We start from the raw sequence: 24,208 nt of genomic DNA, 5'->3' as shown, positions 1-24,208 counted from the left end.
TCCCGTAATCCCCAGCCCCAGTGGCCTTCCAACGTTGAGAATCCCTGCAATAGGCAACTTACCCCTGCATTCCTCAGGAGAGTTCACACATGAGAGTTGTCTTTAGTCACTGGGGTGGGGGTTAACCTCCACATAAGGAGCTTAAATGTGTCAAACCTTTCCCCCACTCCGAAACACAAAGCTGTGAAATGGATCACAGGAAAACAAAACACCTACCTGCCCCCAAGCAGAAGTATTTTGACTGTCTTGAAGGTCTATTCTTCAAGCTGAGAAATTTCCCACTTTTTCTCCCAGCCCTCCTTGCCACAGAGTTCCATTAGCTCCACCCACTTGCTGGTCTGTTAACTGCATTCTGAACCCATGAATATTATCTCATTTACTTCCATGGTGGCAGTTTGGTGGGGTCAAGGCCCCCTTAGGTTCCCCCTCCCCTTAGATTTTTTAAGCACCAAGGTACTTGAGAGCTACATGCCTGTGGTCATACTATCATCTTACCCCTCATTTATGAATTTGTTGCTGTTCTATGATACATTCGAGAAGGTGTACAATATACAGTACAGTGTACACCCTCTCTCCCCAATTTTTGATCAGAAGAATTAAAAATATATATGTAGTAATATGTCCCAACAATCCTTAGTTTTCTCCATCCCCACCCCCACCCCCACCCCGCTTCATTTTTTACTTTTCCCCTTTAAGTATCAGCCTGTAAGCCTACAAGTAGGAACACTGTATTGTTCTTGGTTACTAGACAGTAGGGCTTTGTTATTTCAGCATTCAATTGTAAATTACACTATTGTGTACCTAGCTAGAAGAGCTGTATACAAATCAAATTTTAGTAGTAATTTTAGTTTCTGAATATTTGCAATGTATACTACATTGTCAAATCCATACTCTGCAAAGCAACCAAATGGCTAGTCCTTGGCTAACAGTTGCAAAGGCTCTTCTATGCAGAGCTATTTAGTACCAACATCTTACCAAAGCAGAATCTTGCATTAACTAGCCATACAAAATTATTCCTTTTGAACTATCCCGGCCAAACTGCTAGTGATGACACAACTGCAATGTAGAAGTGTCTGGGGGGGAGGGGTGAAGGGAGAAGAACCATCAAATAGACCACTCTTTAGGTCCTTGGAGGAAGGGTGGGATTAAAAAAGTAAACAAGATGAAAAATAAGTAATTTATGGCAATATGAGCTCTCTCCTTGGTTTCTATTTAAATCCTTCTAATATAAAGAAGGATCAAACCATGTGATTCTACAAACATCAAGATGTTCTGGAGTATAAGCATCTCAGACAGGACTAAGAGACACAAGAATTACTGCCAAGAACAGAGAAGCTGAGGAAGTATGCCTTATATTGCAGCTTGGCAGCCTACAGAGCTGTGACAAGGGAATCTATTCCAAGAAAACCTGTGCTTGTGTTTCTCATGTCAAACTTCATAATTTAGTTGTTCCCAGAACTTTGCTCATAGTCAGCACTGGTCAACAGATTATCAGAAGGCAAGGGTGAATGGTCTTAGCTTAGTATTGAGGACAGCAAGATTTGCAAACAAAGCCAGGTGAGATACAGTTCTTGAATTTAGAACACAGGGGGCTGCCATTGAAGTAAATGAGGTACTTTGAGGCACAAGAGCTGTATATGCATTGCAGTGCACTTGAGTCTCTGGACTGAGGTAAAGATGTTGCAATCCCAGCCCTGCAACAAGCAGTCAGAGTACGATCAAATGACACACGCCACACCAGAGCAGATTAAATCTGCATTTGGTCATTCCCCACTTTTATATGTCAGAAGCTGTCAAATACAACACACACATACAAAAGAAAAGAAGCGTTGGAATGTAACAATTTATTGGGGTTCAATTCCCCATTTCCGGCATTGATACAATACTCAAGAGCAGCAGAAAGAACAAAATGTACAAGAATATGAGAGTAATTAGCACAAACCCCCGCAAAACCTGGAGCAAGCCACTTTTCCACTGGAAATGACAGTGGGAGGGGCGATTCAATCGCTCACCCCACTAAGTTTCCTATCCATTCATTCTAGACAGTTTAGCCAGCTGAGAACTGGATTTTGAAAAGCAATCAAACGAACGCAAAACACTATATTTAAAAATGAATTACAAGGACAAAAAAATAATAAACACTTCATTCGTGCACAAGTGTTTCAATAAATGCCTTCCCCCCCAAAATACGAAGTTGCCAGATACATATTTAGCTATTTGTTTTTAAAGTCTATTCTGTATGCCAAGAGGAGAAACAGCAACAACATGAACAACTTCAGTTTACCTTTTATCAAATTTAGTGATAAGCTTCAACTTTGCAAAAACTAATGTGCAGGCCCACAATGAAGCACTCAAGTATGTGTAGTTTTGTAAGGCCAAAGCAAGTGCCATGATCACCTTGTAACACAGGCCACAAATCTACCAGCTTTCTGTGGCATCACATCATACACCAGCATCAGATTCAGCAAGGTTGAGGCCAGTGCCATTGGCAAATGCAAGAGTGAATGTAAGAGAGGATCAAGCTCCAATTCAGTCTCTCCCTGTAACTGCCTAAGTAAAGATGATGAGAGAGAGGCTTTTCTTCAAGAGAACGGATAGCAGGGCAAAAAGAATGTGGCATAGTATCAAGTGGTTTGGGTATAAATATGTATGAGTAAGGAAAAAATAAAGCATCAGAAACTCCACTAAAGCCATTTTTCTGATATATTTTCCTCAGGGTGGTGGCAGCAGCCATAATGAACCAAGCTTGCTGCCCTTATATGTTCCCACTTTCTGCCACTAACAGCACCAGTTACATCTTAGAAAATATCTACAGTTCTTACCACCTCCCTTCTACATCTGTGCTGTTTTCACCCATTCTTTGCACTTCAGGTCTTATGGGCAAATGCATCCTAGTTACTGTCAGTTTAAAGGACACTGCTGATAAGAACCTATGAATACCACAGGGCAAACTACCACTAGTTACACGTGATGCTTAAGAGCAGTCTTTGAATCCCTTTCCCCAGACTACAATATTTGCCTGACTCATTAGAAAAGCCCCACTGTAACAGAATTGGGGGCTGCTTCTCATCTTACCGTATATACACAGGATTGTAAAGCTTCTCCATGTCATTCCAGTACTCAAAAATGCAACACAAGTATTGACTGCATATAACCATCTCCGAGAAATGGCTACCAAAAGACCCAAGAGTCTCAGAGGCATCCCTCTCCCCAGCACCCTCTAATACTTCCTGCTATGTCAATTGATGATGCAGGATAATTCCTGCAAGTTATTGTGCCTGGAAACATAACATGGAATGGTTGCTTCTGAGAGCCTTGAACGAACACTGACAATGGCTCAGGCAAATTGTAATGGTGTGGGGGGGAATCCCACTTAAAATGGCAAAGTAGTTCACACTAGAGGCCCCGCTACGAGAGTGCTGAACTTACAAAGAATGTGCTTATAATATTTAAGTGCTATGCAAAACAGGAATAGGGGTTTCAGCACTTTGGAAGCGGGGCCTGAGTGAATCTAATCAAAGGAAATTGTTAAATAAATCTGCAAAATAAATCTGCAAAACATCGTCACCTACAAGTCTCTTACTGCCCATTGCAAAGAACAGTCTTTTCAGACCTCATATTTCTTTAGTCTTCTGCACTGCCTGATACAAAACACACCCGCTTCCTTCAAAGACAACTTTATACTCCCCTTTCCTGCCTCTTTGCTGCATGTTAGTAAGTAACTGAAGTAGCAAGACAGCTTTCTTCCCCATTCACAAGCAAGTTATGTGATGCCCAGATGTGACCTACATCCCTCTAGGGCCAGTGCTGGAGATGGGACATTCATTAGGGAAAATATCAGACAGACAAGAAATTGTCTGGATGCAAATACTACTGGACATGCTTGCTTCTTGTCAACAACAGAACTACTCGAGTAAGATGAAACTGTAAGGTTTCATCTTCAGAAGGAAGAAATGCAGCAACCTTATGGCACACAGTGGGCCTCAGTAGAAGGGAAGGTTTGCAAAAGTCACCCCTCCCCATGCCCAAGTGACAGCAGCAGTCAAATTCACACTGCTGCATGTGTGCAGTGCTGGTCTAGATGTCAGCCAGTGAAATTTTCCACCAGGAAAAACAATATAGGAAAATTTCCAGTTTTGGAAAATTTTCCACCCCACATCTCTGATGAGGTGTGCTACAACTGTGCAACCACAGCTTGTGGTAGCACAGCACTAGGCTGGAACACAAGCGCCAGACTTAGCACTATTAGCTAGCGCAAGCAGATCATTGCTCTGGATTTCAGCCAGGGAAAGCAACTTGAAGGCCCTGAGGGGTCACTGCATGTTCTTAGGAGCTGGGTAAGCTAGTCATCCATCCAGGAGTACACTATTAGAAACAGTATCCTCTTCAGATGCTGTTCTATTATGCATGTAGCATCCAACACCAAATAGACACAGCAATAGGGTCTAGATCAGGAGTAGCAACCTTGGTTGTCCAGTTGTTACTTAACTACAACTCCCATAATCCCTAGCTGCAATTTACTGTGATAGGGAATGATGGGGAGTTGTAGTTCAGCAATAGCTGGACAGCCAAGGTTGCCTATCCTTAGTTTGGATGAGCTACTGACCTAGTCTTGTTCTCTAATGTTCTGAAGCAGCTTTGAAACATTTATCTCAATACAATGTTACGTTTCTTTGACACAAATTTTCTTAAAGCCATGTGTATTCTATGTTTTAAGAAAATGCTGAATGACAATAATCCAAATTCTATGCCAAACGGTGACAGCAATTAAGAATATCCGAGTGCATTGGCTTATTCTGCTTCTGCTAGTCATTGGGAGAAGGAAGCAGAACTATGCAGCGCCCTGAAGTTATGCATCCCCACTCTTGAGTCATTCCTGGTGGAGTCTCATACTTTTTCAAGCCTATCTTTGCAGCATAAGGCTAGAAGCCTTTAAAAACTGAGAAAAAGCTGAGCCTCAGAATGCTCAATTCCAAAAGCCCATATCAAATACTATGCTTGTACAGAACCGACACAGCATTTGTCTTATGATCTATGTCACCGTCATATCTGAATGCATAAGAAACTTGTCAGTTTCACACCCACTTTTCATTCCAAGAACAAAGCTTTGTACAAGTCTCTTGTGAGAAAAAGAGATGAAACTAGTATGCAAGGAAGCATTAAGGAAGGCATGGAACTGACACAAAGGGCATATAATTGACCTTGGAAGAGCCCATAACTCAGTGACAGAGCACATCCTTCGCATGCAATAAGGGTTCGGATTCAAATCCTGACTTCTTCCATTAAAAAGGGCCAGGAAAGACTTCTGCTTGAGACCTTGAAGAGCTCCTGCCAGTCAGGGCAGATAATACTAGGCTTGGTGGGCCAATGGCTTGACTCAGCATACAGCAGCTTCATATTTTAATTTAAAGCCTCCAGAAGTAGCTCTGACAGTTGTCTTTTTAAAAGAAGAATCTTTATTGATATCAGAAAGAACCAGTAGACCTCCCAAGTAGGGCAGGAAGAGACAGCAGGGGAGGAGACTGATCAGGTTCTGTTGTTGACTAGAATCTGAGGGGAAGCTCTGTGGGGAAGGAGAACATTCCAACCTCAATGTCTATTGTTGTGGGTCCTCAAAACCTGAATTATGACAGGGAAAATTTACATTTGGAAGATATAAGGAGTGCAACCAGGGCAGCTCATAAGCCTAAATGACAACTTTCATAATGAGCACAGCCCCTTCCACCAGCTCAAATCTCTTCTGTTTTCTCGAGAAATGGAGAGACCCAGGGAGGCAAAGGGACTTGCAGATCACAGCACTCAGGCATTCCTAGTTCCCAGCACGATGGCCACACTACTGACCCATGCTGCCTTTAATACAAAGCACTGTGGCAGGTTAAGTGGAGGATTGTTTATATATATATATATCTCTACACACACACACACACACACACACACACACACACACACACACACACACAGTACATACGCTTATATAAAAAGAAAATAAGATCCCAGCTCTTGCACAATTAGTGGACATCAAAAAAGCAGCAAAGCAAGCAACACTGGAGCACAAGATGCACCAGGCAAGACCGTGCAAGGCCTCAGGGCCGGAGGTAAATTGGATAGGACAGCTCATACAGAGGGCACTCAGTGGGAAACCCATTCCAGGCCTATTACATTTCCTTGCCCAAGCCCTAACAAGAACCCTAAACCTGTCGGGACTATGGCTCTCTCCCAGTTTGTTCCACAACTCTAATAATTTCCCAATAGAAGGGATATTTGGGGCAGAAGAATGCCCCCTTTTAATATATAAACCTGCGCATCTCAGTTGATTGATAAGGGAAGAGTTCACTCATGTAATGTAGCCTATATGAGGGGGTGAAAAAAGAATGCTGCAAAGCAACTGAACTTCACCTAAACACAAAAGGCCAAGAACAGTTGTTGACCAGGAAGACTCAGCTCACATAGCACCCATTTTATACTGGAGGTAGGGTTACAGATAGCACCCCCTTTATTTGTCTGGGGAGGACTAAAATTACTGAGCAACAAAGAGGAATTCTGCTGCCAAGACAGTTCACTATATTCCAGTGACTCACCCAGAATCACAGATCAGGCTTGTTCTCATACACCTCACTGTCACTGCCTGCTCCATGTACATAACACCAAAACCTGCTACTGACAACAGATTATGAAGTAAAGGTTAGCACTTACAGCGACACAGGACTGGATACCACCCACAAGTGATATCATAGTTCAGCTTGTAAGGACTACAGTGAGAAAAAGGGAGCTTTCCCAAGAATGGACAGGTAAGACAATTCTCTGCACTGAAAGCTGGAAACCCTAATGAGATCTTACTTCCTTGCAGATGCATTTGACACTTTCTCCTATTACAAACAGATGCCAAACTTCCACTTCAACTCCACTTTCCCACTGGCTACAACAATTAAGAGCATGGACGCAAAAGGTGCAATTTTGCATGCAAGAGAAACACGAAAGCTATTTCCACAGATACTCAAGAACACTGCCCATAGCGTAGCAGAATCCAATCTTGTTCCAATAAAAAACTCCTTCCGTCATCCCTCATCCCACTTTGTCCAGTGTGTGCCCTGCAAACACAGAGGGCCTTCCTCTTTTGTCCAAACAACAACAACATACAGGATGGTCAGATAGCTTGGTCAGCAACCTAATTGATAAGTTACATCTGCTTTATCTAAATGGTTAAGTAATGTTGATAACACAGATTTCCCCAATTAATATTAAAGCAATGGCTCTCAGCATGGGATGCTAGTGTTCCCAAGGGAATGAGAGAATTCTTTCCTGGCTCATTCTAGGCCTAGCTCCTATGCATGTCTTGTTTGGGCCAAGAGGAATAAGGTTAACTATCAATCAGTACCACACAGGTAATCTTATAGGAGTATTCATATCTGGTTGTTGCACTGACCAACTGTATGAGGTAACAAGCCTATTTCTGTAGGACTCTTTCCCCATTGCATCCTTCTTTCAAAATATTTGACTCCTTTGCTTTTTTCACCCACCCTCTTTTAGGGTCCAGAATGAAAGGAAATCACTGCAGGCCAAGCTACCTGTGTCATTTTTGTGTTTGCTATCTTCAAGGAGGCCTTGATCACCTTCCAGCAAAGAAGCTCTGACACACTGAGAACTTCTGTGTTAAACTGACCCCAAGGTCAGAATGATTTCTTGAATGCCAACTACAGTATGCACTGATGTTGACTCTTCAATGAATGAGACCCATCAATGAAGAGGGGAATTTTGCTAGCTTCTAAGAGTTTGTTTGCTCCACAGCTGTTTAACACATACATTTCTTGCCAGTCTGAGATCCCAGATCTTACTGAACAACCCCAAAGCAGCAATATGTCCCGTTCAATTCAGTAGGTCTTGCCTCAGCAGATCATCTTGAGGTCCAGACTGTTAACTGGCACCAGCAAGTTAATTATAAAATGCCACATAGCCCACCCAACAAAACTGCCAGAATTGGGCTGGCTCCATCACATCCAAGAAGGAAGGAAGCAAGCAAGCAAGCAAGCACACACACACCTTCCCCCCCCACCCCACACACATTATGGGTAGCAGAGGGAAAAGAAAATACATGTTTCTAAAGACACAGACTTGTTTTCTCAGATGAGTAACTGCTGCTATCCTCATGCCCTTTGCTTTCCCCTCACCCAGTCTGAATGATCTGAACACCACCCACCCTACCACACACAAATACTAAAAAATACTCTCTTCTTTAAAGGACCAGCTAATATCACTACAGTTTGTGCAATCACTGCATTTAATATTTTTTAAATTCTCTATCCTCCTCTGTCTGTAAAAATCTCATTACCTTTTTTAAAAAAAACCAAAACCAAAACCTTTTCTTTTTCATTTTTTGCAAAACTAGTCTTTTCTCCCCCCACCCCCAACTCTCTTCTAACAACAACAACAAACATGGCACAGACACAAAGAATATACCCCTGGTTCTCCCACTCCCAGTTCACATGACAACTCTGAATGAAGAGCATGTGCAGGATGTATTTTATCCGATTACATAGGGAAAATCCATAGAGATGCAAGGCAATCAATCATAGCCTAATCATTGGGTGATAACAGCAGCTCTCCATCACCCTCTAGTGGCTAGATTGTGTTGGGGACCAGTTGTGCTACTTTGCAGGGAAGATCGATACAATTTGCTTTTGGAGGTTGCGTGCCAAATTGGAAGGGGGGAAATTCTAAAGGCAAACACAACCAACCCTACATTCCACATGTTGCATATATTTGATCTTTCCCTCTCAAAATGGATGGTTTCTTTCTGGAGTGTGGGGGTTAAAATGTTCGTCTTTGAGGAGCAAGTGGGCACCTGGCTGGTATAGCCTGGCAGCACAATACTCTTAAGGGGAAATAAGTAAAGGCTGCTAATGCCAAGGGGGGAGGGGCAGTAGCTAAAATCACAGCCAAAACAGGCTTGTCTTTCTGGCAGAATAGTTCCTGGTGCTATGCAATTCTAGCCTTCCCATGTTTCTCTGGACTACTCACTCCAGGCTACAACCCTGGCTTTTGCATCTCAACTTCTTAAAGTGAGACACCCACATAAAAGGGATAACACTGATGGAACTAGCACAGAACTAGGCTCAGTTCCCTCCAACTCACTCCACAATATCAACTTGCCCGGACTAGGCAAATAGAATTGTTATTGGCTTCTGCCTTCAGAGTACTTCTTGACAAGCAGTTTGAGAGGCTGAATTAGCACACTTCACCTATGAGCCAGACAGACTACCAGTCCCACCTGGATGGATGCTACTCCAAGCGGACCAAAGGAATCAGCAATGATGGCACTTCACCAGCCAAGGTTGCACCAAACTCCTGGTGCTAGGAAATATGATTTTATCTGAGGCACTATCTGCATTGACATTGGAGGAGTTGATGAACTGGAAAAGACTCCTTCAGGTGCTCATGCTTTAAATACCAGAAGTCTAAAAGCTTCATCCCCAACATTAAGGGCTGCTTCACATTTGATGAGAAAGACAAGTTCTTATTTGTTTACCACATGTCACACTAGTGAAAAGGAACCCGTGTTTGAAGATACACATTAGATCCACCCAGGAACCTTGGCCAGTTGCACCTCCTGGTCTTGTGTTTATTGCATCCACACCTGCCCTCCACCCCTGGCAAACATGCGTATCTCCTTCACCCCATGTTACAAGTGGTAATTAAAGGAAAAGTGGGAAATTGTCTTTACCATGTCATATGAAGCTGCCCACCCACCACACATTATTTCTAGTACTGGAGTTTGCTGGAACAAACTCCACTGATGTGAGTGCCCTACCATATCACCTTTCCAACATTGGCAGGAAGCAAAAAGTCAACCTGACCGCCAAGGAGATTCCTTATATTAAGCCAACTAGCTTTTAAAAGGGCTTCAGCCTCACACAACAGCTCTAAGGCAGGCAAAAACCATATTCTATGGAAACCTCACAGAAACCAAACTGACATGAAATTCCAGGAAGGGCGTGGGGGTGGGATTCACCAAGAGAACATGTGCTAAAATATCTGAAGAGTTTCCTATTAAAATTCCCTTTTATATTGCCCATCTACTTTTCAAACATCAGTCAAACTTAAAAACAGAACGCCACAAACATACCAAGCAATCTCAAAACACGATTGACCAGTATGCACTCATCCAGTATAATAGTTCTTCTTGCAGCTTTATAAAATAATTCCTCTATTTTTTCTCCTTTAAAGTCTTCTCTTTAATACAAGTCTCCCTGCTCATTCCCCATTATACATCTCTACCCTCAGCCCAGCCCAGCCCACCCACCTTTGAAGCAAAACTTCCATGAAAGAGCCTCCCACTTCTGAGGCAAAGCAATGATACAGCCCATCTCACTGAACTCATGAAAAACAACAAGCAGCTATTCCAATGCATGCACCTGTGGAATTACAAAAAGTCTTTGACTTGAACATTAATGGGGAGAAGTAAGGAGATACATAATGCTGCACGCAGTGTAGATTTCACTGGTTCCAAAATAATTTTTAAGAAGGACACAAAAGGTGTTGCATGGTAGAATAAAGGGACAACATCCTGAATCATTCGTCTTAGGTATTGACTACACTCAAACTGTCACAGATAATTATACTGTTTAACATTATACATTATGATTTTGGTAGGCATCTCTATGTACAAGCGCTCATATTTATTGATAAGGTATCCCCACACAGTGTTTCTCAATCCTGTGTATAGCAAAGTCTTGGCTTCTTTTTAAGCACAGGTACAACCAAGCAAAACTTTGCAAAACCAATGAGAAAAAAGTGGGGTAGCTTAATGGCAGAGGGAGAATCCTTCCCAATGAGAGATACTCACAGCACCCTGCTTTTAAGAAAAACACCTGTCAAGTGATCATGGAGCATAAGCCACAATATTTGCAGCACCAGCTTTTACACTGTATTGATAAATAATCAATTCAACATAAATGTAACACACAAAACAAAAACACACCACTCACTAAGCAAGCCCTTGAAAGGAAGAAAGTTCAAACAGGAATATAGGGGGAAAGAGATGCCAAGAAGAGTTGGATTTAGTTATTACAGTGACAGCATAGCATGCAGACAAGCCCTTAAGAGTTATTCCTCTCTCTCTCTCTCTCTCTCACACACACACACACACACACCAGTGTAACAACATTTACAAATAGCATGACAGGCAACACTACACCTACACACACACACACAGTCAGTCAATCACTGGTAACGAAACAGAGGCACATGGGAAGGAAAGGGAAGTTTGCAACAAGGATAGAACATATTAAGTTGACAGATTAACCATGAAGTAGAAGTTTGCAGAAATGGTTTTACGTCTGCAGTGGAACCTTGGACACCAATATACAAGCTCATAGTTATTAACACCTTGTGGGTGGTGGTGGGGAGATGGCAAAAGCAGACACATTATTACCTGCTTTCAAGAAAGGTGTCAGAATGAAGGTATCAGAATGAATTCATTACAAGCAAGGGATGTCATGGGGAAGTGGATGGGAGGGAGAGGCCCACACACACATTGCACACGCACACACACAGCCCAAGATCCAAGAAACACTTAGTAACGTTTTACGACAGGTTCTTAGCACCTTTGGTTGGCAACTGTAGAGGCAGTGTGAGAACCTGGGAATTGCAGAAATGAATGTTCTTCCATCTCAGTCCCCTGCAGAGAGGTGCAGCTGAGGAAAAGCAGAACAGGCAGACCCTTCTTTTATCTATCCTGCTGCAAGGATGATGGAATTAATTTAATCAATGCAAAATATAATGAGCAGATGTTTCTCACTGGGGCAGCATCACTGCACAGTATTCCTATCTGTCCTTCAGGGTAGGGTATGTGTGGCTCTCCTTTTCACCATTAGGGGATCCACATGCCTCAGATATAAAGCAGAAGGAACAGAAGCACCAGGCCAAGACTGACAGTTTAACAAGGCTGAAGGAACTCTGGCTTAACAGTTTTTTGGTGTTTTGTTTGATGTGCAGGGTGTGCCACAGCCAGGCCATGGAGAAATGGTTGAAGATTGATGGAGGGGGGAGATTGCCCAGGCTGTTTCAGAGTGCCACTACAACGACCAAGTTAGCACCTCTAGTATATGCAAGGTGGAAGAGAGACCAGAAGCACACTGCATAGTTAGGACACACGTCCTAGACATTCTGTAGCAGTTCCAGTCTAACAGCAATGATCTACTTTCATCTCCCCTTCCCCCCAAAACACCTTCTCAAATAGCCAATGCTACCTTACTCGAATCACAGATATAAGAAAAGAGAAGGACGACCCTGTTGAGCTGCAGAGAACGGACAAATCAGGAGTAGAGACCCTGCCTACATGTTTGGCCAAGGTTTTCCTGTTTCATTAAATAAGATGGAAACAACTTATTTTTCCGCCTGTAAATACATCCACCCACTCAGGTTCTTATTCTCCATGTTCCACGTCAGAGTGATGTAATCCTTGAAGACAAAAAGGGGAACTGACATGTCCCACCACAACCCTTAGGAGCTTGGGAAGTTCGATTTGGGAACTTCAGAAAACATACATTCCCATTCCTCTACTGCCATCTCAACTTCCAAGCAAAAAGAGAAAGAACAGAGAAGGAAGAGAGAGGAGAAAACAGGCATTCACACCATGCATGATCTTGCAGTAGAGCCTCCCTGTCCCATCCCTCCCCCAACCCACTGAAAAAGGAATGCAGCCTCTTATTTGCTGCTGCCACCTCCTCCTCCAGCTGCTGCCACCTTCTCAAAATCTTCAGCATTACAGAATTCCTTGATGGTGACTGTCAGGAGGTTGCTAGTGACATCAGTGACCACCACATTAGAGCAAGGGGACATTTCAGGGCGCCAATCACCAGCCTCTTGCTCTGGATCAGAGGAAGATGGGGATGAGGGCATCTGACCCCCTCCGGAGGGAGACCGCTTGCTGGTGGCTGCTGACTCGGGTGGAATTGACAGATCGAGGACTTCCGACTCACGCCAGTCAGGAATGGCAGGGCTTAGCGTCTCGGGCAGCAGCTTTGGTGGGGAATCATCTGGATCGGATGAGGAGTGTGGAGCTGGAGAAGGGCAGTCAGAGGAGCTGGAACTGCGGGCATCGTAGGCAGTAGAGCCCATGATCCCACAAGAGGCACCTGCAGAGCCTCCTGCCTCGGTCTTCCCCTCTAGAGATGGGGCTGGAGTTGACGGCTTGTTGTACAGAGGGAAGTTGCCAAACTTCATGTGGCGAATCTGGTTGCGAAGCATGCTCTCGCTGAACTTCTTGCTCTTGCCAATGACACGGTTTCGTGAAGGAATCTTGGGTCGAGCCAGGCCTCCTCCACTGCTTGCTGCTTTCCCAGCCTTATCAATAACTTTCAGGTTGAGAATGATGCGGCTGCGCTTCGGCTCGCGAGGCTTCACCTTGCGGTTGATGATGCGGACGGTCTCAGAAAAGGGAGAGACAGGAGGGCGTATGCCAGTACCTCCACCCACTCCACTATTCTGGGGGTCTGGGCGGGGTAAAGGGCGCCGGGACATGCGATGGCATCGCCGAATGTCCTTCTTGAGCCGGTGCACTGCAGCACTGGAGTGAAGTTTAGGTGAAGATGTGCTAGAGCTAGGCTTGACAGAAAAATGTACATCCCCAATGTGTAGGGCCTCTGCCTGGGCCCGAGCCTGCAGTGGGTGGGGGAAAGTGGGAAGAATGAAGTTAGATTGGAAAACGCATTCTAAGTATTGAATTGCAGACATTTCAGGTAGTTGGTATCAAAGTCCACCTGAGGGAAGAAGAGACTGTGCTCTGCATGAGCCTGGATTTTCCAGTGTAGCATGTTCCATACCAAAAAAACAGGGACTTGTTCAAGCTTAACCTAAGTGACGTACCTGTGAGAAGAGAAAACCCTCCCTGAAGGTATGGAACATAATTCCAAAGGCTTTCAGTTCATAATTAAATGCTCTGAAATAGTTTCAGATATTTAAACACCAGAAGGAGATACTCTTCCAAAGTGTGTGTTTGTTAACTTTGAGGTATATAAGTTTAACACTGGAGTTATTAACTGAGTAGAGTGCAAATCTCAGCACTTCAGAGCTTCATCCACACCCACCTTCATATAAAAGAAAGAGGAGGATTTTCTGAGTAACTATTTTTAAAAAGAGGTGTTTTTTAAAACTTGGTAAGTTGTGCTACTCTGGTCTCTTATAGGAATGGATAATAAACATAATTCATTCCATTTTGAAAAAGTGCTTTGATACAGACTCTGCTTTATAACATCCAACTAGTTTAACCTATACTAGCAAGATCTATTCCACTTACACACAAAACAAACATGCTGAGAAAGTTGTTGAACTTGGACAAAAGCAACAGTAGGATAAGGGAGGACTTCCTGTCATCAAAATGCCAATACTTTTAATCTTTACATATGCAATAACTACACTAGGAAATGTAGACTTTTTGATGTGAATATAAGAGACCAGAATCTCCCCTGCTAACTTGGCAAAGAGGCACCTTTTTAACGTGGTGATTCTCTTTATTTAGCAGGGGGAGAGTAACTGGCCCTATCCATCCTCAGCACAGTACCTCCAGTAACTGTTGCTGGTGTCTATCTTATGTTTCTTTTTAGATTGTGAGCCCTTTGGGGACAAGGGTCCACCTTATTTATTTATTATTTCTCTGCGCAAACCGCTTTGGAAACTTTTGTTGAAAAGCGGTATATAAATATTTGTTGTTGAAATCAGCTTTGGTTTCAGTGAACAGAATATAGTTATGTTCTGAGCTAAATAGGCTAATTATTAACCTCCGGCTACTGCCTTTTATAACAGCACTATTTACAAATGCATGTACAAAGCTGAAATTCTGATATGTACATCTCTCTTTCAAACAGAGACTAAAATAGGGTTGTTTGGTGAGCTTTGTTTTTAATACAGTCAAAGAGGCCATTTAAAACACATGGTTTTTAATCTTCTGAAACAACTACACCCTTAAAATTGATTGTAAATAACTGTGACTGTGCTGCTATATGTAGAGGATATATTTTCCCACCCCCAGACTCAAAGTCTTAAAATACTATTAACAAACTTTAGCAAACACTGCAGTAAAGAAAATAAGAAATGAGACTAAGATTATATTATTTAGCCATTACAATATTTATGCAAGAAAGCTAAATGAAAACTCCATTTAACAAGTATTTAGTTTTGATTGTTTTGACTTTCCCCCCAGACTCTTGGCAACAAGCTCTCTCTCACTAAGAAAATTAAATAGCACTTAAGGAATTAATGTTTACCATTTAGGCCTAGATTTTACTGTGGCAGTAAACCTGTGCTTGCCTGTATTACTTTAGACTGCAAGTGTGGGCTCAAATGATTTTCTCCATACCAAAGATTTCCTCTACATAGAAATCCAGATGTAAGGCAGAAAGAGTTCCAGTTTAGCCTCTTCCTGACATAGTAGTTTTCTGAGTGAAGGGCTGCTTTTGTTCATAGAGAAGCAATCATGTCTGTCCCTACCTGCAATCTGAAGTGGTACAGTCCAGATACAGGTTTATCACCTAGGATCAAATTACGCATTATACCTTTCATCTATTTTCACTCCATTGTACCTTCAGAGGCTACTTTTCAATAAAAGCAAAACCAACAATAAAAGCAAAATGGCAGAGAAATGCCTAGTGTGAGCTGCAATGTTCTTCAAATCTCACCTCAGCCAAAAACTCACAAGGTGACCTTAGGCAAGCCACTACTCTGCCTCAGCCCACTATGTGCAATACACAGTTAATACTACAGTACTGGTTAAACTTACAGGATTCTGCAAGAATTACTGAAAATGTGAATAGCTTTTGAATCCTTCAGGTGCACTATATAAATGCTAGCAATTTCTGGAGTGCCAGTGAGAGCTGGAACAGCTTTAGCTTCCTTAACCAGGGTAGCATAATTGAGAAGGCTGAAATAGTGATAAATGATGCCCTTGTGTGTATGCAGGACATTTTAATGAAGTTTTTGTACAACACAGTAATTCTTATTGCCATATCTCTTGGTTAATCTAAATCTTGAAAAATCTTAAAGAGCTCTGTTTGAGAAGGATTTTTAACTCTTTTTTCCAATATTGAAATTTGAACAATGCATCTGGGACATCACTGTTCAGGTAGAAAATCCTGTTTAAATCCACACCTTGAAAGTTTCCCCATTGCTGATATTGTTCAAGTTTGGATTCCTATTCAGCAAGTAGCTCTATGAATCTGTATGCACTGTCACACAGCCCCCAAACCATGCATTCACTGGGAACCAGCACTGCAATCATATAAGCAAGGAAGCAGTGCAAGCCCTTCTCCTTCACCACACAGAACTTTAAATGTGGGCTGGGGCCCCATGCAGACAACCAGTTGTGCTTAGGGCCTGTCTGCACAATTTATCTTCCCCTATCCCCTGTGAATTCACACACTTGCATGAAGACCTCAATTTTTCCAGTTTATCTACATGGAAAATAAGGAAGTTGCTCCCAATGAATGCACAAGCCAGGGCATGGATAATGCTGAGGGGCTGGTTGAAAGAGTCTGCTGCAGCTTCCATTTGATCACTTCAGGTTCTTGGGTGAGGGCAGATACACACAAGGCCAAACCATCCTAAGAAATTATTATGCCCACTAAGCAAATGGAGGAGAGAAATCTCCACCCCAACAGCATTTATCCTTATAGTAAAGAGATAACAGAAATAAGCCAACTAATGGCACAGTGGGGAAATGACTTGACTAGCAAACCAGAGGTTGCCAGTTCACATCCCTGCTGGTATGTTTCCCAAACTATGGGAAGCACCTATATTGGGCAGCAGTGATATAAGAAGATGCGGAAAGGCATCATCTCATACAACGCAGGAGATGGCAATGGTAAACCCCTCCTGTATTCTACCAAGACAACCACAGGGTTCTGTGGTTGCCAGGAGTTGAGAATGACTCGACAGCACACTTTACCTTTACAAAATTATACCCTGGGATGCACAATTCTGGAGAGATTTAAGGGATGACTAGATTTCTTCTATAATGGAATTATTTCCCCTCTTCTCTCTCAAATATAGTTTTATTGGAGAATTAAAGACTAAATACATAGCATAACAGAATTACTACTTTTTGCTGGTTTACAAAATATTTGTAGACAGCAAGAGGCAACAATACATGTGGAGTCAGTGATTTCTTTGTCAATAGCTATTTTTAAAATTAGTTATACCACTTATGTGGTTATTCTATGAGATGACAGTTTAAATTTATACACTACTACAAGATAACTAATCTTCAATTCAATTTTAAATTATAATTTACCATAAAAGGTCTTTTTTTATTTTTAACATAACATTGTGTTCGACCATAAAAGTTATAGCCTATTCGCTATAGCTTACATTGGTTGATTGCTCACTACACCAATGAAACCACTTGAAATATCAAATTCCAGAGTGCCAACACCATTTCTCTCAGTCCATTTAGACTTGCTAAGCTTCTCTCACCATCTGCTGCTCACAGTAGGAACTGCAGGCGAATCCTCTGTTCCTTCCTGCTTTTCTCCATAGATTCAAGCATAGAAGACAATCAATTCTCATTTAAGGCTTTGATTTAATGACTATATTAAAGTTGTCATTCCTATTGTTTTCTCTTTGTTATGCTAAAGGACAGATCTCCAGCCAAACAGCAAGATGGCATGGCAAAGAAGAGGTTATCACCAGAAATACATAATCTTGGTTCCCATCAGTGAGCCTAAATCACTCTGCTAAGTGACATATTCACACTCAGCATACCACATACTCACTCACTCCTTTTAATAGTGCAATCTCATATTACTAACCTACTTCATAAAAGTAGGTTTAAAACCTTTAAAAGCAGTCCTGCAAACTGTTAAGAAACCTGTGGGTTTCCACTTTTAGCTTATTTATTTAATAAACAACTCATGTATATCCCTGTCTCAGGCAATTCAATTTCAGAAAAATACACAGATAAAAGTTAAACAAGGTGCTATTAAGTGTGCGCAGTCAGGTTGCACTGTTTTCCATGCTGCATTTTAAGAATGGTCTTCTAGACAGAAGTCAACCAACTCATTCTATTCAGTACAAGGAAACACATTTATTTCCATGGAAAACATTATTTCCATAAGTCAACAAGTTGCTTATACTTTTAGGTTAAACAAAAATCACATAGGAATATATATTGCATGCTTAGTTGTGTCTTACACATTTCAACAGACCAGAACATCCATCTTTATCATGACCCAGTTCAGATGTATTGACAAACCATGGTTGGTGGTATGAACCATAGCAGGCACAAGCCCCTTCCTTTTCCCACCTCCTTTCTATGCAAGGGGATGAAAGTTAAAGCTTCTGGTTGTGGCTTGAAACACACACGGAACACAGTTTCCTATTTTGTCAAAGTAAGAGAAGCTGTGGTTTAGTAAGGGAAACTGTGGTTTGCACAAATATGTTTTCCAGTATTTGGGGGTAGGGAGATCTGAAAACAGATTTGTTACAAACCACAAACTTTCCTCCTCTTGCACAGAAAGGAGGTGGAAAGAGACAAGGGGATATATGAGCCTGAGGTGCTCTAAAGCTTGGAATCTAATGACAAACCATGGTGCTATTATATTTGATCCAGGTCTGTGTGCTGTGCTTTATATTCTAGTGATTTCATAATTATAGCTTCATTTCCACAAACTTACACACCTAAATATTTGGTCTCTACCCAGAAATTAATGACTTGCAGCACACTAATAACACAGGCAGTATTGTGAATCTTTTGTCAGAAGCCTTTATCATCATCCCTCAGTCCCTCTTCCTTCGATGTCCATCTCTGCAAGCCTTTGGGACACATCAGCAATGAAACATTGCTAGCAACAAAGATAAACTCATACACAGTGGTCATCTAGGACTGGAGTGGACAGACTTCAGGCTTCCGAGATCTATTTTGTTTTTTATTTGAACCCCTATGTCTAGTAACCAAAGCCAGGAGAAAAATAATGGCTTAGAGGGACCAAGCATAGAATTAAGGAATACAGTTACTCAGAGAACATACTCAGTCTAGAAATGTGTTTACAATATGCAAACTGAGCCCACAGCCTTTTCACACAAAAATCCATTCCTGGTCCTCGACCCCGCCAATTTTTCATTCCGAGGGACTCTTGCTACTGTCAGAAACTCTTGCTGTTTTACAGCAGCCTATTCAGATATCTCTCTGTTGAACATGATCTGCCTACCCCTGGGCTAGGATGCCAGTGGTAAGCAGGGACACTTTATATTCAGGTTTTGTCACTTGTGATGAGGCATTTCCTCTCTCCCACACTTGCTTGCCTTTTGTGAAGAATTTCATAGCTACCCAATGAGCACATCATTACAACTGGCAGAATCTGTTTCTTCTCAACCCCCAACTTATGCCCAAAACTTGAGCCAGAGCTACTTGCAGGACTTAAGACTGCTGTTCTGTGATCTATGAAAGGTGAAATAAGTACCAAATCACACAGCCAGGTGTAGCAGATTGTGCAGTCATCTGCTGTCAGCTCACCTGTTCTCACATATAACTAAAACTCACTTTCCCAGGAATTATACAAAGTAATACACATTTGTAAGTAGTTTGTGTGTTTTTAAACTGGTCACTTCCTATGACTGATATATAAAGCAATTTAGAAATGTAGTTACTTCAGAAGGAAATAATTTTATTCCTGTTAATAAGGTGGGTCTGTATTCTTATCCCTGTAAAACAAGTTGCTATATTATCCATCTTCCCTTTTAGAATTTCCATTATCTTGCAAGTATCAAAGAATGGCTTCTCACCCCAGAATAACTTCTCCTACTTGAGAACAGAATGCAACTGGAGATTGAAGGTTCAAAAATTTCAGTTTTAATTAAAATTTTACAGATGAAAAGCAAAACTGATTTTAAGTGAAGGGGGAAAGAGTTTCTTGACAAGGTATGCAGCCTCTCCCCCTCCTTGTGAAACACAAGCTACAGCTTGCAAGCAGCACCTAGAAAATTCCCTTGTGAGCTCAAAAAACTCTCCTTGTTGCTGACCACCTAAATAACTCTTCCTGGCTCAGATCCACCCGCCTTTACATTTATTATTTTTATACTGGCCCAGGATCACATTCAACATATGCCAAAGACACTTGTTCAGGACAGAGAAGGGCATGCTATGCAGCAGCACAAATATGCAGTTAGAGAGCATGGCAGAGAAACGAGAAAACTGGGATTAGAAAAATTAACTCATGGCCCAGTGAATATGTCTAACAGAATTTTAAGTTTACACACACACACATCCGCAAACCAGTACCTGCAGACTCTTGGACTGTGAGTCTAATATTGAACAATGGGCTATCCCAGGCCATGAACTGGTGCATCCTTCTTTGTTTAGAAGGGTGGGTTGGGTTGGCCAGGGTACAGGTTTTTAAGGGATAGCAGTGTTAGAGACAGTGAAGAGGCATTCCTTGCCAATCAAAGATGCTTTTTCAGTAGGAAAAAGTTATGCCCAGACTGGTGGCACAGGCCACTAGCATCTAAAACTAGTCTACAAAAACATGCAGTTAGTTTTCAAGTCAAACTTAGAAGTCAAATTCTAGACCCTAGAATCCTGGAAACAAGTGAAAATGATGCTGGAATTTTCTTCTCAGATTCCTAGATCCCAGCATCAAGTTATTAGTGCTGTATAACAAGCATTAATATTATAGTGCTTATTATACAGGATGCCAGGAGTAACGTGACCAAGACTTTTCCAGTCCTGAAGTACACAGATCTGCTTTAATTATGTATGTATTTTTAAATCTTTGTGGTGGATTGTTCTTTCTAAACTGTCATAAACTGATAAATATACAGCACTGCAAATTCTTCTCAACTTCCAAGGGTCATGTTTCTCCCCATGCTTCCAAAATTCATTAGGAAGAGATTCTGGTATTAAAACAGCTAAAACCAACCTTAATTGCTTTTAAGCACAACATGAACCCAAGTTTGCTCCACCTTTATAGAGCAAACAAAAAGTATCTCTGCAAGATTGGAAGTTTAAGAACAGAACACACACTTTTGCCATGTTTACAGACAAAAATGCAAGCATAGCACCAGAAATTAATACAGATAAAAAATTCTGGAGATGCTTTCAAGTATTTGAACAAGTTCAAGTAGCCTTAAACAAGAGTTAACTTGAATGGTCTGATCCAGGTTTTTTTGGCCGGGGGGGGAAGGGGGAGAACAAGATCACAATCAGGGTATCATGAAACTTCGGGAGATATATTTAAGACCTGCAACTTTTTCACGTGTCCTTGGGCCTTCTCACCTTGGCAGAGTTGAGTTCTCATCTTTCAGTAAAGACTTTAAGTACCACTAGTTGGCATGTCCCATGTTCAAAGTTCTGTACAAGCAAGAAACCCCTCGGCCTTGTTAACCAAAGGTCAGTTCAGATCATTATTTCCTCAGCTACCCACACACAATCACATTAGGGTCACTGGTGCAAATGTGCCCACTCAAAGATATGTCTATGCAACTGTGGCACGTCCTTTACTCTTGTGAAAGGAGTGATAATCCAAATTGCCCCCCTACCTCACTAGAAAACTAGAAGCATACTAGGGTTTCCTAGTGTCTGTAGAGGGGCAATATGGATGATCACTCCCTCACACGAGTAAAGACTTGCCGCAATTGTGTCTGAGTGACAACAGGATGGGCATGTTCGCACCAGTAGCCCTGACATCACGTGTTGGGTGACTGTGAGGAAATGATAATCTGAACCAGCCCAAGTTCTATGGAGGTTAGTAAACTACTAGTCTGATTTTAGTGACAGCTCTTTAGGGAAAACTTTCTATTTCACACTATTTTTAATGCAAAGTCACAACTTAAGTTCTCTGGAGGATTCCGATAACTTGTGAATGCTCAGACATGTGAAAATAGCAACTGTCACATCCTAGGCGAACCCACTTTTTCAGGTACAGAAACTAACCAGTACTACAGGAATATCCCCTTAATTAATTGCTACTTGCCTCCCAAACAGCTTACATTTTGTGTTTAACTGCAGTAAATTAAGCAGAGTTTTCAATGAGCTGGAGACCTGTTTTTTAAATGGCAATAATCACTTTGACCACAATATACAGACCTTCATGTGTATTAGCTAAAAATCTGTTTGTGATACAGTACTTTCAGTGAGGAGCAAGTGAAAAGAAATTAAGGAGAGAAACACATAAACACACGGTGGTTCAATAATGTATTGATCACTAGGCATCCACCTCCACAACTTGTTTCTACACCTGTCCCTTCTCCAATTTCCCCTGCTATCAATTTTATTATTCTTTCAAAACTTCAACAGTCAAGACTGTAGTACTCTGAATAGATTTCAATGAACTATTTAGAAAAAGTTACCTTCAGCAGAAAAGTTTTAGGCTTGGGTCCTCTTTTTTTAGGTCCATACAGCTCACGCTCACGTTCCCTTTGTAGGGAGAAAAATATATATATATATTAGGTGAAAGTGACAGCATGGAAGAACCACTCATTTATTTCTGCAAACTAGCATTTCAGCCTGTCTGCCGCAGCAAATAAAGTTTGCAGCAATCCCTTGTCAACCTCTCCCCTTTTGCTCTCCAGAGTTTGATCTGAAACTCACTTCTGCTCAAAAGCTGCAATCAGACGGGAATCCAGGATGTTCTCTTCAGGTTCCCAAGTGCTGTACCTGCCAAAGTGCAGAGGCCACAGTTACAGGCACAAGTAGAGGGAGGTGTGGGGAAGACCAACATTACCGTACGCTGAGGATCTGCACGGGGGAGAGGGAGAGAAAGCAACCCTACAGGCACCGTGTGTCGGTGCACCCAGAGAAGGGACGCATAACATTAGAGTCCAGCAAGAGGCCCAGGAGGCGGGAACGGGTCTTCATGCAGACAGACAAGACAGACAGAGACACCAGAAGAACTCACTTGATGGCCCAGCCTTTCCATTTCACCAGGTATTCGATGCGCCCCTGCAAAACAGGAGGAATTGGCAGGGCGGGGGGAGCAAAAATAATAATAAAAAATAAAAGAGGCAAGAGGGGAGATGGGAAGGGAAGAGAAGAGAACAGGTTAGAGAGAGGTGCCCACGGCAGGAACCTCAAGCTAAGCTAAGCTAAACCAAGCCAGCCCAACCCCGGATTGGGGCCTCGCTGGGCCGCCGCTTACCTTTCGGATCCGCCGCTTGATGATGGATTCCGCCGCGAAGACTCTCTCGCCCACTGCAGACAGCTCCATCTTGCCTCAGCAGCACCCACAGCCCATAATAATCCCGCCCGCCCGCTCCTTCCCCTTCGTCTTCCAAGCCTCCCTCCTCCAGGCTCACTGACTGACTGACTGACTTGACTGAGCGAGCGAGCGGCTCCGCGACAGCGGCTCGAGTCGAGGGGCTGGATCAGCTCGTGAGCGAGCGCGCGCGCGCGCAAGGGAGGAGGGCGTGCGCGGGCACGCCGACATATACCAGCGATTCGTCCCAGCCTGAGTTTGCTCGCGCGCTGCGTCTCCGGGGAGGCACGTGATGTGACCGAAAGCCCACCTCTCACAGCACCGCTGTCACCCTCTCCCTCCGCCTGCGCGCCTTTTTCTTTTTCTTTTTTTTAACTCCCCCGCCCTTCTTCTCTGGGTGAAGAGCGGAAAGTCGGTAAGGCGCAGGCGCGGACTGTTAAAGGAGCCGCGCGGGTGCGTTTTGAAGCCCAAGAGGGTTGGTGTGTTGGACGTGCAGATCGCAAGGACAGTAAAGTACATCGTGAACTCAGGCAGTGGTGGTAGCGCCCCCTCCGAATGTTTCCCGCTATTTTTTTCTCTCTTCAATTTTCCCAGCCACTGTCATATTTGCCTGATTTGCTGCCCCCTTCTGTGATTTGGTTCTCCTGCAGCAAAAACACTTGGAGGCTTCCTGCACACGAACAGCAGCAGAGTTCTTGAAGAAGAGTTTTTCAAATGAATAATGACTTAGATATTTCTCCGACTGAAATGGTAGATCAGAGCAAAATAGCCCTCATTAGAGAACTTTTGGAGACATAGCGATCCATCATCAGCTTAACTCCGCTACTTTGGACAAATAGGTCACAGATTCAGCCCAGTTTTGGAAAAGACGAATAAGATTATTGTTATAACAAGTAACATACATAGATTTTATCCGCAAATATAGAGAAAGCAGATATAAGATAAAACAGAAATTAACATTATCCTTACCAAAAAAAAACAAATACAGAAGAAAAAGAAAAGAAACTCTAATAACAATTGCAATGTAAAAC

The 24,208-nt window shown here is 42.5% G+C and overlaps 1 protein-coding gene across 2 annotated transcripts; it reads right to left on the bottom strand.

Moving 5' to 3' along the window:
* Positions 1–1,829: 1,829 nt before the first annotated feature.
* On the bottom strand, positions 1,830–23,260 carry CBX6 (chromobox 6). Of its 2 annotated transcripts, none has more exons than XM_053253225.1 (5): positions 23,121–23,260; positions 22,881–22,924; positions 22,574–22,639; positions 22,333–22,399; positions 1,830–13,656 (listed from the first exon to the last, which is right to left on the bottom strand). In XM_053253225.1, the coding sequence occupies exons 1-5, from the start codon at positions 23,187–23,189 to the stop codon at positions 12,703–12,705; spliced, it is 1,200 nt and encodes a 399-aa protein (XP_053109200.1). In that variant the 5' UTR covers positions 23,190–23,260; the 3' UTR covers positions 1,830–12,702. The 2 variants fall into 2 exon arrangements, with proteins under 2 accessions (XP_053109200.1, XP_053109201.1); XM_053253226.1 differs by having other exon boundaries at positions 1,830–13,602.
* Positions 23,261–24,208: the final 948 nt, after the last annotated feature.

This window comes from Hemicordylus capensis, chromosome 5 (genome assembly GCF_027244095.1).
Source record: "Hemicordylus capensis ecotype Gifberg chromosome 5, rHemCap1.1.pri, whole genome shotgun sequence".
Classification (NCBI taxonomy): Eukaryota; Metazoa; Chordata; class Lepidosauria; order Squamata; family Cordylidae; genus Hemicordylus; species Hemicordylus capensis.
This window is presented reverse-complemented; position numbering and strand designations above follow the sequence as displayed.

Excerpts from the sequence above, each read along its gene's own strand:
- CBX6 (XM_053253225.1), bottom strand. The coding sequence starts at position 23,189 with ATGGAGCTGTCTGCAGTGGGCGAGAGAGTCTTCGCGGCGGAATCCATC. Across the intron at positions 22,925-23,120 it reads TCAAGCGGCGGATCCGAAAG|GGGCGCATCGAATACCTGGT; the intron begins GTAAGCGGCGGC and ends CCTGTTTTGCAG. Across the intron at positions 22,400-22,573 it reads ATTGCAGCTTTTGAGCAGAA|GGAACGTGAGCGTGAGCTGT; the intron begins GTGAGTTTCAGA and ends CTCCCTACAAAG.